The 15,596-nt window shown below is 45.9% G+C and overlaps 1 protein-coding gene across 1 annotated transcript in view; it reads left to right on the top strand.

Annotated features, from left to right (window-relative positions):
- Positions 1–5,289: 5,289 nt before the first annotated feature.
- LOC120843315 overlaps positions 5,290–15,596 on the top strand; it is a 54,731-nt gene continuing 44,424 nt past the window's right edge. The window contains exons 1-2 of the mRNA XM_042288284.1: positions 5,290–5,901; positions 9,782–10,274. Coding sequence (XP_042144218.1) covers positions 5,290–5,901; positions 9,782–10,274 — 1,105 coding nt within the window. The remainder of the gene's footprint in view (positions 5,902–9,781; positions 10,275–15,596) is intronic.

Here is a 15,596-nt window from a genome sequence, read left to right as displayed (position 1 = left end):
AGGTGATATTCGCTGGTAGCTTTCTGGATCAATATCGCACAATGTTTTACAACCTCTTCGACATCGGACAGTGGCGGGATGTGATTGATTAGAGTGATGACGAATACTGATATGCACTTGCGAAATTATATGTTTAATAATACCAAGTAATTGACTTTTTTGCATTCTTACATACTGTGGCGAGGCTATTGTTCGGCAAATTGGTGAGCGACGACTGTAATTGAAACAGGATTCGGCATATCTGTACCTTCCTCTTGTCCCTGTGGCCTTCGCGCAGTTTCATTTCCTCTCAAACCAACATATCCTATGCATGTGATTTGTGCATTACTCCTCGTCTGTTAAGTTTGAACAGACAGGTAATGACGAACATTTATTATCCTGCTATAACTGTAGCCACTAAAAGACAGCGCGGTATTGTGCCTCGAAAACAGTGCAATCTCAGTATTATACTGCTGGTCACACTTCTCTACCGAGACCGTATGTTTTCCAGAAAATGGTGCAGATTAGCTCCGTTTCAAGTTACAATGGATGGCAGTGGATGGTACCAGCCGTTCCAGCCAATGCTGCGCTATCAACGCGTCAGACGACTTCGGTAAGTCTCTTCAAGGGTTCACGTGACACTCGCATGGCATTGGAGGGAGTTAGATGACTCGTAACGTGCTCTGCAGTCTATCGTACAATAAAACGGACTATAGTTGGATTAAAAGATTAGAGCAACAACAATCGCAACGATTTATTTTGCGATTCAACCGCGACACGGTACCCACGCACGGACTTTAGGGTGGTGTAAAACACTGATATATTTTATGATTTACGTACATATTTAAGAATGAAAATCAAATCTACACTGTATGTTGTAGTTACGATTAAGGCATCGCACACATACCAAAACTTTGTAAAAAAAATAAAAATAACGCAGTTGACGTGTAGCTTTTATTTCGGCCTTTCTAGCACAAACCGCCGCTTTGGCAGCACTCAGTAAACTGATCATCAGCTGTACGGCCGCGACGTAACGTCACCGTGCACGTGCTCCAGCAAGTGGTACAACGTGCCGAATCAACTGCAGCATCACCGCGACATGACGTCACGGGTTGCTGCTGTACGCGTCACCCAGTGTTGCTTGAATAAACGCCAAGCCGATTGCCGCTAGTTAAAGAGCGGTTGGTCACAACTTTAAAATCGGTTTTAATTAAAAACGCTGCTTCACTTCGACGTAATATGTCGGCTGTGATAAATGCTCGTGTCACTTAAGGGCATTTGGTAGGTCATTTTGGTTTTGAACGCAGATGGCCTTTAACTGCACATTTTTATGAAGAATCAGTTTTTTGCTCGGAAGGTGATTCTGAAAAGCATGTAACTCACGAAAAAAGCGTACATCAGAAACCACGTGACAAGGACTGCCTTTGACATTTGGCCACTTGAAGACACGTTTCCCCATGACACTATTACGGCATGTGACACAATGTCGTGTAAAATTATAACGTTCTAAGAAAATACTTTGGAGCCAATGTATGCGCTCCACTGAAGGAGCTCGACAAACAATAAGGAAAGCAGAAAAATCACATAAAAATTAAGCTTGGGTTTTGAAAAAGCACAAGAAATGTCATGCGCTACCGTCTCGTCCAAGAAAGTGGCTCAGGCCAGATACGTCGTCTTGACCTTGCCATTAGCCGAATTTCATCTGGAGATTATTATTTTTCTCCGGTTAAGCAGATTCGCATGATATATTTTTAGAGCATAGCCTCTGCTTGCTGGTATTATAGGTCATGAATATGCCTGTTAGGGAGATGTTTTTCCAGTTACGAAACACGGGAAGCTCCGCTGCTCGGTTCATCTGCTCAAGACCATCGCGACCTGGTGGAGAGGGAGAGGATGGCGGCAGAAAACACCAGGCGCTGGACTGGGGTCTCCAATCGAACCGTGTCCCATTTTGGCTTCAATAAAGTTTTTTCCTCCCCCTCCTACGACGCTGAACTATGGCAATGTTCCAAATCTTATTCGATTAACCTGTGTCCTACGTCAAAGGGTAATACCACGTGACATCAGGAGTAAAACGTCCGCGACTAGACTTTTCGACGGCCGGAATAATTACCTGGATACACCAAAATGCTACGCGGATTGGCTTCGCTTTGGGATGCGTGAAAAAGAATAGAGCGGCGATGGCGGAAAATAGCAGACGATTTCTTTTGCTCGATAGCGTGTGCGTTGAGCATCTCGCGTGCATGAGGATTGTTGTTATTGGCAATGATGGTTGTGGTGTTAAAAGCTGCACTTGCACTGGCATGATCTGCCGCTGTGCCCTTCAGAGATGCTGCACGCTCGCGGGCTCTGTCGTGATAACACCACAACAGCTCTTGCCAGTAACAACTATCCTCATGCACGCGAGGCGATTGAGGAACAGGCGGAAGATTGCGGGAGCACCCCGTCTATCACCGTTCACGAAAAAGAGAGGAAATACCTACGAAATGTCACGCCCCGTAAAACAACAACACGAGCTTAGGCGGGTTAGTTAAAAATAAATATTTTTTAGGCATTTTTGTGTTATTTTTAGTATAATTTTTGATAACGGTAAATATCAGTAGTAATTTGGATTAGTGATTTAGGTTTACCTATTTAATACGTTTATCGTGCTCTACGTTGGCCTCTGAATGAAAAAGCAAACGCGCAAGGAAGAGGTTTGAACTAAAGCATCGTTGGTAGTCAGTAGTTTATCATCTCCTGTCCTTTCTTTCTTCGCGCTCAAGTATTATTCTCAAGCTCAAGCTGGTATATTTACAAGTATCTACCAACACGCACAACTATAAACCGTTATTCAGAAAGCACTCGAAGCTTTTTTTTTTTTTTTTTGTCAGTTAGGATGCTGTGTTTTTTAGGTGGCTCCACCAGCTCGTTTTGATCACTTTCCTGCTTTTGGGCTGTATATTGAGATCAAAATTACTTAATCCTTTCAGGTAGACATCCAAAATATGTCTGTATCAATCAGAAGAATCGTTATAAGTCTAGTCCAGGTGCCCTAAAGGTACGTTTCGCGCATCGCAATTTACGCCGATTTGCGGGAATTGCTTCACATGGTGTAGCGGTACAGCGAAGGGGGCTTTCGCAACAGTAATATATAAGTAGCGTTCACTTATCCGAACATGATTACAAAATCACAGAAAAACGTCCAAACTACTATAATTCTTGGGGAGGGGGACGGGGTGGGGTTGCTGACTGGTCATTTACATGAAATATTCGAAGCGTTCACTGTTTTACAAGCGTTATCTTCTTATTACTCTGATAATCTGATAACTTATTACTCTGATCTCTGATAACGAAAACAGATATACGTTCCTGCGGAAGGTGCACAGTCTGGACGTAATGCGTGCGTTGAAAACAGAAATTCGCGATAATCACACAGAAATGGCTGCACCTCATTCTTTGTCATTTCGAATGGGTGCCACCAAACTCAACGGAGCAAGCGAGCTTCGACGGCTGTGGGCGTAGAAAGCAGAAGGCGAGCAGACGGCGAACAGATCACGTGACATATTTACTCGATTTGATGCGACGTTACCCACCGATCGAGGAGGACAGCGCGAGTAATTACTTAGGAGTAAACAACCCGCTTCTGCAACGCTAGGTCTGACGTCATCGAGTAAGCACGAGGCAGTTTTGAGACGCCACGTATGATTGCTTTTCGCGTACTGTTCGCCTCAAAAATCTACCGTTAGTATTTTTTTAGGATACCTTAGCTGGCATTAGTTAATCGTTGAAAGCTCCTCAAGTTTTTATTTCTACTACCAGAAACGACATCGATTAGGCTTCATTTCTGAGACATCACGACGGCACTAACCAAGAACACAATCTTAATATTTATGTGAGACGCACTTAAGATCCAGGCAAACCTTCCGCGCGAATGGTTGTACTGAGTTGTTATAGGTTTCTTTGATATACAATCTTTATTATTTGAATTAATTATCTAAACGTTTAAACGAGGAAAAACATAAGTAAAAAGGAAGTAGTTCGAACATTACATATGAAAAGTCAAGCTAAAACAACTATGATATCGATACACACACGCATCCAGTGTAGCGGTGCTTTATTCCTGCAAAACTTGGTATAGGTCTTTTTGGGCAAGCCCAAACAGACCTATACCAAGTTGCGGGGACCTGCATGAGTGTCCCCGCAACATTCGTTAGGTGGTGGCGATAAAATCGCCACCACCTAACGAATGTAGGCCTTGCAGGCACCCAGGATGTCTAATCTGTAAACAGATGCAGCACAGAAGCACGGCCAGCAGCACGCACTCGCAGTTCTCGATCAAAATTAAAGGGAACTTAACATGTGCCTCGTCGAATGTCATTTACTTATTCGAGTGTACGGTATGCAAAATGCAATACATAGGGCAGACTAGAACGGCATTTAGACTGCGCTTTAATAATCACAAATCTCACGCCATAAATCTTCCGGCACTGCCTTTATCCAAACATCTCGCTCTCCCAAAACATTCTTTTGATAAATTGTCAGTGACGCTCCTAGAATCTGGATTTAAATCAAATCGCGAACGTGAACAGCGTGAATCCTACCTAATTTACCGATTTAACACTATTAAACAAGGAATAAATGAAAGCCCCGGTACTCTGGCATCGATTAAAATGCTAACAGACGAATAGCAACAGCAATCCAAAAACATTTTTTTTGTTTTTTTGTAGATTTGTTGTTAACAGTGGTACTGTGTTTGGGGCCGGAACTGGACCATCAACTTTTCTTTTATTTCCAGGTTCTGATATCTATTGTATTTCTTTTTACTTCTAGGTTTAACATTGTTCCCTTCCAGGTTTGACTCATGCATGCCTGCATGCACACAAGTGACCGTGCCGCCTTTTTTTTTTTTTTTTTTTTTTTTTGAGACAGCACTTTAGTTTGCGTTTGTAACTTTCGTCTATTGTACGCTATCGTCTATATAGGTCACCGCTGCCGGCCCGGACGCAAAGTCACCCTGCGCCCCCTCTCAAGAAGCTACAACCGTCATCCCGCCGTCCTTGAAACTTGGCACCGACCGTCAAGCTTCTTCACCCGGATAAGAACTGCCCTACGCTTCCCTCTCTCGAAAGCTTCAACCGTCACCCCTCCGAAATTTGGACTCGACCGTAGCATTGTATAAATACCACCCGCGTTCATCTGTAAAAGTTCTTCCTGACGAAGGCCGGACTCCGGCCGAAACGTCGAAGATTAAATCGTCCGTTGTTGCTGTTTTCACTAAGGGTTTTTTTCTTCTCAGTTTTATACCCACGCCTTCGGCCTCCCGCCACCATGCCCGTTGTTTCCAGACCGGCCCCCGGCGCACCCAAGGTGGAGCAGCTAACACGGATGTACCCCAAGCACCTGCCGACCTCCGCTGTCATCGGGAACTCGCAGACCCGATATCTCCACCAGCACTTCGACCCCTACGATAGAGCCGCACCCGCCTTCATCACCATCCATGGCGCATCCACCTTCGACATCGAGAAGGAGCTCGCCAACCTCCCACGTTCTGTCAAGACGCTCGTCTTTCACGTAGGGACGACCGAGCTGGAACGATACGGCACCGACGAGACGCTACGACGGTGCTGTCGCCTGGTCAACAACACGCTGCGAGCACGTCCGGAGCTCCACAGGCTTATTGTGTCCCTCGTGTTGCCTCGGCACACCAATCGACGCCTGGATCAGTCGAACCACCGCTTCGTCCACTGGTTCAACACCGAAGCCCGGAAGTTCAACAACACTGTCAAGGGCTACTGCAGGAAACCAGGCAAGGTGACCTTCCTGGACCACGACTTCACGTCGCTGCCGCCTCTTCGAGTCCTGGCGGCTGACGGGCTGCACCCGAGCTTCACGGGAGTCGCCCTCCTCGCGGCAAACCTGAAGTCTACCTTGCAACGTGGAGCAAGTACGACGTCGCCAGGGTGGTCATCGGAGATCCCCACCGCCGCCAGCGCCAACTGCACCAGGAGAGCCCCATCAGAGGAACCCAGGCGCCCCGAGAGTCCCAGGTCCCACAACGCCAGTCCAGAGAGCCCAGCTGCCCCTGTGGGGATCGCGGGAGCACCGTGCCCGGCAGCCAGCGAGAGCATCGAGAGCCCAGCTGCCCCTGTGCGGACCCCGCGAGCACCGTGCCCGGCAGCCAGCGAGAGCGTCAACTACGTCGATGAGTACCCGACACCTGCCGAGAGTGTGGCACCAATGCAACGCCCGCAGCGGCCGAGAAGTACCCCAAGACAGCGCTACAACCTGCGAAAGCCCGCCGTGGAGAGCTCCCCGCACCCGAAGAAAGACGAATGACGACAGTTCGGTGAGTCCAGTTCCTCCACTCCAAACTACAGTACCACTTTTCTTAAAGTACGAAAGCTCTCAGATAAACGCATTAGGCACGAACTCCATAAATCAACCTTGCTAGTGTACCTTAACGCAGGCATTACCCCGAAGGGCATGTCGCTTTCCCTTCCTCCCGCCTGCACAAACCTCGACCAACATGACCGATCGGAATGGCAACAAGTTCTCCTTGAAGGTTCCCTTAAACTGGTCCAATTAGCGATTCAGCATAGTGACAAACAAGTGAAACAGTTAATGACCGCGACCGCTACACTTCTCCGTTCAAATGGCCCCTTATCGACATCCGAAATTAGCGCCCTATCTGAATTTGATAAAAAGAAACACCATGACCTCGCAACAATCAAGCTACGTAAGCTACAGCGCGATAAGGTTCCTAACCCTGTTTTACCTCAGCTCACGACATCATTTAACTATAACGAACATACTCAACCGGCCATTAGCATAACAGACGATAGGTCAAGCACTCGTGCCCCTTGTGGCACTACAATTGTTAATCTATCTGGCGTGACTATATCAGCAGAAGAGGAAAGACTCCTTTCGAGGGGATTAAATTTCTGTCCCGCCACAGGTTTTGTTGACGAATTTCAATTATTACGCGACCTCGACAACTTTGCTCGAAATTTAAGATTGCGGGAATACTTCTTGGACAAAACTTCTAGCTCTAACACCTCTCAGCAGCGTGCAACGAGCGACTGGACGCCAAAAGCTAACCGTGATGATTGTCTTGACTTATACATAGCCGCTGTGCAAAAAGACATAATGCGGGAATATCGCAGGCAGGCGGGAAGACGGGATAACCTCACTAAATCCGAACGGGCTAGCTTAAAAACCCTGAGCAATAGGACAGACATAGCAATAAAACCAGCCGATAAAGGAGGAGCAATTGTGATTCTTAGCACTTCTGAATACATCCGAGAAGGAAACCGCCAACTAAATGACTCAAAGTTTTATGAACCTCTCGCGGATGACCCTACGGTGCACCACACTCAGATTGTGACCTCGGTTCTTAAGGATCTCCTAGACGAGGGCAGAATAACTGCTAACGAACATAAATTAATGAAACCGGTACAGCCTTCTCCGGGCCGCTTCTACATGCTCCCTAAGATTCACAAACCTGGTAACCCAGGGCGTCCAATCATATCCGGAATAGGTACAGTAACCGAACCCATATCAGGATATGTAGACAGTTTAATTAAACATATACCTACAATTCTTGATTCGTACATTAAAGACACAACTCACTTCTTAAGAGAAATATCAAATTTATGCATACCAAAAGAATCATATCTCGTTACACTCGATGTGTCATCGCTGTATACGAATATTCCACATGATGATGGAATACTCTCTTTAATTGACATGTACGAACTCCACAAACAACCGGATACCCCAGATGGACACGTCGTCGCTACTCTAGCGAGGCTTGTCTTAGAACTAAACACCTTCGAATTTAACAATAAATACTTTAGGCAGGTTAGCGGAACCGCGATGGGCACCAAAATGGCCCCGAACTATGCCAACATATTCATGGGCAAATTAGAATCTCAGTTCCTTTCTGAATGTCCCGTAAAGCCGCTAATATACAAAAGGTTTATAGATGATATATTTATTGTATGGTCGCACACTGAGGAGGAGCTGGTGGACTTCATAGGTCGATACAATGCTGCTCATCCGAGCATCCGCTTTACACATTCGTACTCTCAAACCGAAATAAACTTCCTAGACGTCAACGTTAAGATAGACGAAAGTAAACTCGCCACGAGCCTGTACCGTAAACCAACAGATCGGCAGCAATACCTTCATTATCAAAGCGACCACCCACACCATTGCAAGAACAGCATTCCCTATAGCCAAGCTCATCGTTTCAAACGAATTTGTTCAAAAGAGACAGATTTTGATGCGAGCAGTCAAAATTTAAAGTCAGTGCTAGAGAAACAAAAGTATCCACCCCGTATAATCGACGATGCAATCAGAAAAGCCAAACAACTGAACCGCGCAGACCTCATCAGCCCGCGCCCCACGCAAAGCGCCACACAACGCACAAATCTATGTCTAACTTATAGCATAAACCATCCTAATGTAAATAATGTCTTGAGACGACATTATAACATTCTCGAACAAAGCGAGCGCCTTAAACGCGCGTTTCCATCCGCCCCGGGGGTAGTCCACAGACGATCGCGTAACCTCAAAGACGCGCTAGTAAACTCTCGGATAAATTCATCGCCACCACCTAACGAATGTAGGCCTTGCAGGCACCCAGGATGTCTAATCTGTAAACAGATGCAGCACAGAAGCACGGCCAGCAGCACGCACTCGCAGTTCTCGATCAAAGTTAAAGGGAACTTAATATGTGCCTCGTCGAATGTCATTTACTTATTCGAGTGTACGGTATGCAAAATGCAATACATAGGGCAGACTAGAACGGCATTTAGACTGCGCTTTAATAATCACAAATCTCACGCCATAAATCTTCCGGCACTGCCTTTATCCAAACATTTCGCTCTCCCAAAACATTCTTTTGATAAATTGTCAGTGACGCTCCTAGAATCTGGATTTAAATCAAATCGCGAACGTGAACAGCGTGAATCCTGCCTAATTTACCGATTTAACACTATTAAACAAGGAATAAATGAAAGCCCCGGTACTCTGGCATCGATTAAAATGCTAACAGACGAATAGCAACAGCAATCCAAAAACATTTTTTTTGTTTTTTTGTAGATTTGTTGTTAACAGTGGTACTGTGTTTGGGGCCGGAACTGGACCATCAACTTTTCTTTTATTTCCAGGTTCTGATATCTATTGTATTTCTTTTTACTTCTAGGTTTAACATTGTTCCCTTCCAGGTTTGACTCATGCATGCCTGCATGCACACAAGTGACCGTGCCGCCTTTTTTTTTTTTTTTTGAGACAGCACTTTAGTTTGCGTTTGTAACTTTCGTCTATTGTACGCTATCGTCTATATAGGTCACCGCTGCCGGCCCGGACGCAAAGTCACCCTGCGCCCCCTCTCAAGAAGCTACAACCGTCATCCCGCCGTCCTTGAAACTTGGCACCGACCGTCAAGCTTCTTCACCCGGATAAGAACTGCCCTACGCTTCCCTCTCTCGAAAGCTTCAACCGTCACCCCTCCGAAATTTGGACTCGACCGTAGCATTGTATAAATACCACCCGCGTTCATCTGTAAAAGTTCTTCCTGACGAAGGCCGGACTCCGGCCGAAACGTCGAAGATTAAATCGTCCGTTGTTGCTGTTTTCACTAAGGGTTTTTTTCTTCTCAGTTTTATACCCACGCCTTCGGCCTCCCGCCACCATGCCCGTTGTTTCCAGACCGGCCCCCGGCGCACCCAAGGTGGAGCAGCTAACACGGATGTACCCCAAGCACCTGCCGACCTCCGCTGTCATCGGGAACTCGCAGACCCGATATCTCCACCAGCACTTCGACCCCTACGATAGAGCCGCACCCGCCTTCATCACCATCCGTGGCGCATCCACCTTCGACATCGAGAAGGAGCTCGCCAACCTCCCACGTTCTGTCAAGACGCTCGTCTTTCACGTAGGGACGACCGAGCTGGAACGATACGGCACCGACGAGACGCTACGACGGTGCTGTCGCCTGGTCAACAACACGCTGCGAGCACGTCCGGAGCTCCACAGGCTTATTGTGTCCCTCGTGTTGCCTCGGCACACCAATCGACGCCTGGATCAGTCGAACCACCGCTTCGTCCACTGGTTCAACACCGAAGCCCGGAAGTTCAACAACACTGTCAAGGGCTACTGCAGGAAACCAGGCAAGGTGACCTTCCTGGACCACGACTTCACGTCGCTGCCGCCTCTTCGAGTCCTGGCGGCTGACGGGCTGCACCCGAGCTTCACGGGAGTCGCCCTCCTCGCGGCAAACCTGAAGTCTACCTTGCAACGTGGAGCAAGTACGACGTCGCCAGGGTGGTCATCGGAGATCCCCACCACCGCCAGCGCCAACTGCACCAGGAGAGCACCATCAGAGGAACCCAGGCGCCCCGAGAGTCCCAGGTCCCACAACGCCAGTCCAGAGAGCCCAGCTGCCCCTGTGGGGATCGCGGGAGCACCGTGCCCGGCAGCCAGCAAGAGCATCGAGAGCCCAGCTGCCCCTGTGCGGACCCCGCGAGCACCGTGCCCGGCAGCCAGCGAGAGCGTCAACTACGTCGATGAGTACCCGACACCTGCCGAGAGTGTGGCACCAATGCAACGCCCGCAGCAGCCGAGAAGTACCCCAAGACAGCGCTACAACCTGCGAAAGCCCGCCGTGGAGAGCTCCCCGTACCCGAAGAAAGACGAATGACGACAGTTCGGTGAGTCCAGTTCCTCCACTCCAAACTACAGTACCACTTTTCTTAAAGTACGAAAGCTCTCAGATAAACGCATTAGGCACGAACTCCATAAATCAACCTTGCTAGTGTACCTTAACGCAGGCATTACCCCGAAGGGCATGTCGCTTTCCCTTCCTCCCGCCTGCACAAACCTCGACCAACATGACCGATCGGAATGGCAACAAGTTCTCCTTGAAGGTTCCCTTAAACTGGTCCAAATAGCGATTCAGCATAGTGACAAACAAGTGAAACAGTTAATGACCGCGACCGCTACACTTCTCCGTTCAAATGGCCCCTTATCGACATCCGAAATTAGCGCCCTATCTGAATTTGATAAAAAGAAACACCATGACCTCGCAACAATCAAGCTACGTAAGCTACAGCGCGATAAGGTTCCTAACCCTGTTTTACCTCAGCTCACGACATCATTTAACTATAACGAACATACTCAACCGGCCATTAGCATAACAGACGATAGGTCAAGCACTCGTGCCCCTTGTGGCACTACAATTGTTAATCTATCTGGCGTGACTATATCAGCAGAAGAGGAAAGACTCCTTTCGAGGGGATTAAATTTCTGTCCCGCCACAGGTTTTGTTGACGAATTTCAATTACTACGCGACCTCGACAACTTTGCTCGAAATTTAAGATTGCGGGAATACTTCTTGGACAAAACTTCTAGCTCTAACACCTCTCAGCAGCGTGCAACGAGCGACTGGACGCCAAAAGCTAACCGTGATGATTGTCTTGACTTATACATAGCCGCTGTGCAAAAAGACATAATGCGGGAATATCGCAGGCAGGCGGGAAGACGGGATAACCTCACTAAATCCGAACGGGCTAGCTTAAAAACCCTGAGCAATAGGACAGACATAGCAATAAAACCAGCCGATATAGGAGGAGCAATTGTGATTCTTAGCACTTCTGAATACATCCGAGAAGGAAACCGCCAACTAAATGACTCAAAGTTTTATGAACCTCTCGCGGATGACCCTACGGTGCACCACACTCAGATTGTGACCTCGGTTCTTAAGGATCTCCTAGACGAGGGCAGAATAACTGCTAACGAACATAAATTAATGAAACCGGTACAGCCTTCTCCGGGCCGCTTCTACATGCTCCCTAAGATTCACAAACCTGGTAACCCAGGGCGTCCAATCATATCCGGAATAGGTACAGTAACCGAACCCATATCAGGATATGTAGACAGTTTAATTAAACATATACCTACAATTCTTGATTCGTACATTAAAGACACAACTCACTTCTTAAGAGAAATATCAAATTTATGCATACCAAAAGAATCATATCTCGTTACACTCGATGTGTCATCGCTGTATACGAATATTCCACATGATGATGGAATACTCTCTTTAATTGACATGTACGAACTCCACAAACAACCGGATACCCCAGATGGACACGTCGTCGCTACTCTAGCGAGGCTTGTCTTAGAACTAAACACCTTCGAATTTAACAATAAATACTTTAGGCAGGTTAGCGGAACCGCGATGGGCACCAAAATGGCCCCGAACTATGCCAACATATTCATGGGCAAATTAGAATCTCAGTTCCTTTCTGAATGTCCCGTAAAGCCGCTAATATACAAAAGGTTTATAGATGATATATTTATTGTATGGTCGCACACTGAGGAGGAGCTGGTGGACTTCATAGGTCGATACAATGCTGCTCATCCGAGCATCCGCTTTACACATTCGTACTCTCAAACCGAAATAAACTTCCTAGACGTCAACGTTAAGATAGACGAAAGTAAACTCGCCACGAGCCTGTACCGTAAACCAACAGATCGGCAGCAATACCTTCATTATCAAAGCGACCACCCACACCATTGCAAGAACAGCATTCCCTATAGCCAAGCTCATCGTTTCAAATGAATTTGTTCAAAAGAGACAGATTTTGATGCGAGCAGTCAAAATTTAAAGTCAGTGCTAGAGAAACAAAAGTATCCACCCCGTATAATCGACGATGCAATCAGAAAAGCCAAACAACTGAACCGCGCAGACCTCATCAGCCCGCGCCCCACGCAAAGCGCCACACAACGCACAAATCTATGTCTAACTTATAGCATAAACCATCCTAATGTAAATAATGTCTTGAGACGACATTATAACATTCTCGAACAAAGCGAGCGCCTTAAACGCGCGTTTCCATCCGCCCCGGGGGTAGTCCACAGACGATCGCGTAACCTCAAAGACGCGCTAGTAAACTCTCGGATAAATTCATCGCCACCACCTAACGAATGTAGGCCTTGCAGGCACCCAGGATGTCTAATCTGTAAACAGATGCAGCACAGAAGCACGGCCAGCAGCACGCACTCGCAGTTCTCGATCAAAATTAAAGGGAACTTAACATGTGCCTCGTCGAATGTCATTTACTTATTCGAGTGTACGGTATGCAAAATGCAATACATAGGGCAGACTAGAACGGCATTTAGACTGCGCTTTAATAATCACAAATCTCACGCCATAAATCTTCCGGCACTGCCTTTATCCAAACATCTCGCTCTCCCAAAACATTCTTTTGATAAATTGTCAGTGACGCTCCAAGAATCTGGATTTAAATCAAATCGCGAACGTGAACAGCGTGAATCCTACCTAATTTACCGATTTAACACTATTAAACAAGGAATAAATGAAAGCCCCGGTACTCTGGCATCGATTAAAATGCTAACAGACGAATAGCAACAGCAATCCAAAAACATTTTTTTTTGTTTTTTTGTAGATTTGTTGTTAACAGTGGTACTGTGTTTGGGGCCGGAACTGGACCATCAACTTTTCTTTTATTTCCAGGTTCTGATATCTATTGTATTTCTTTTTACTTCTAGGTTTAACATTGTTCCCTTCCAGGTTTGACTCATGCATGCCTGCATGCACACAAATGACCGTGCCGCCTTTTTTTTTTTTTTTTTTTTTTTTTGAGACAGCACTTTAGTTTGCGTTTGTAACTTTCGTCTATTGTACGCTATCGTCTATATAGGTCACCGCTGCCGGCCCGGACGCAAAGTCACCCTGCGCCCCCTCTCAAGAAGCTACAACCGTCATCCCGCCGTCCTTGAAACTTGGCACCGACCGTCAAGCTTCTTCACCCGGATAAGAACTGCCCTACGCTTCCCGCTCTCGAAAGCTTCAACCGTCACCCCTCCGAAATTTGGACTCGACCGTAGCATTGTATAAATACCACCCGCGTTCATCTGTAAAAGTTCTTCCTGACGAAGGCCGGACTCCGGCCGAAACGTCGAAGATTAAATCGTCCGTTGTTGCTGTTTTCACTAAGGGTTTTTTTCTTCTCAGTTTTATATATATATATATATATATTCTATTTCAATTCGAACTGATTTAATAAAAAAAAAAACATTCCTAAAATATGCACTTATACGGTTTGTGCAGGTAAGTTCTACGGTCAACGGGACATTATATGAATGACTAATCTTTGTGATAACTCAGCTAATTCGAATTCGTTAATTAGCTTTTAATTAGTGAACATAGACATATCGATCAAATTAGAAACGTACTGAGCGTCACCGAGAACCACTATTACAACTCTTTTTAGAACGACTTGTAGCTCGTAGGAAAATCGGGAACGCACCAAAGTTGTCCCATCTGCAGCAGCGCAAAGCTACCAGTAGTGGAACGCGCTGGGAATCAAATCATCCGCGGCTTGCCACTGCGAGCTTTGCGCTTGCTGCATGAGTGGTAACGTTGCTACGCACCCGACTTTCCTACGAGCTTCAAGTCGTTCTAAAACCAGTTGATTTAGTGGATCTCGATGACGCTGAGTTTTTAATTGAAACCATATGTCTATATTTACCAATTAAAAAGTTAACAAAAGAATTTCAATGAATTAGTCGACTTATCGCAAATATTATTCACCAGCATAACGTCCCCTGGCCGAATAACTCTCCTGCACAAACCGTATTTGTGCATATTTTACGAATGTTTTTTTCTTTTTTTTAATAAATCTGTTGGAATTAAAATTGAACACCCGGTATTTATATCCGTTGTGTCTTATATTCCTCAGTATTCACGATTTTTCCGTATGCGATGTTCTGATCTATTTGGCCACTGGATGATACCCAGTCTTTCATTTTATTCGTATTATTGTTTTATATCTACTAGATAGAAGGCAAGGAATGAGCGTGGCTTACATTACTGATAAAAATACATTAAAAAGGAGCATCGGCGAGGAAGTGCGACTCGAAGTCACCGATGCAAGCGTGGACGTTGCACGCAATAAAGAGTACTTCGTACGATTGAATCTAATCGATGACTGGTTATCTAAACGGTTTTATTATATGCTGCGTTTTCGCACTAGAATTAAGCATACATTTGTTGAGCTGCTTGGATATTCTCTTACCTTGTACCTTTTTTTTTTCTTCTTTTCGACACTATGTCGGCTTCTGCTAACAGGCATGAGCGGTCCTTTGTTTAGTTTGTGTTTCTCGCGCTGAGCGTCTCCCAAATACAGACACAATCCATAAACGCGCTGAAGACCGGAGGAAGCGAAGGGGAGAGAGTGTGGAACGGCGAGGGGAGGCAGGCGTGGAAGAGGAGTATGAGGTAGAGTTCTACGCGGGAATCCGCGATTTAAACTTCAAGTTAAAGCCGATAGCCACGTGTCGTTAAAATCTGGAACTAAACTAAAGCGCGCAGTCCAAGATTTTAGGTTTTGGTTTTTCTAGATAATTCACTATGATGGATTTTATATTTAGCTTACAATATAGAAAAAATATGCTTACGCCACCACTTCGGAAAAAAAAACTTTATAATTTTATTTTGGTAAAAAGAATAACAAAAAAAAAACGTATTATTTAACAACTGCTTATGTAACAAAACAGCAGTTTGCAAAAAAAAATCGCCCCCCCAAAAAAAAAAAAAAAAAAAA

Source organism: Ixodes scapularis, unplaced genomic scaffold (assembly GCF_016920785.2).
Source record: "Ixodes scapularis isolate PalLabHiFi unplaced genomic scaffold, ASM1692078v2 ptg001568l_1__unscaffolded, whole genome shotgun sequence".
Taxonomy (NCBI): Eukaryota; Metazoa; Arthropoda; class Arachnida; order Ixodida; family Ixodidae; genus Ixodes; species Ixodes scapularis.
The sequence above is the reverse complement of the archived record's forward strand: the minus strand, read 5'-3'. Positions and strand labels throughout refer to the sequence as shown.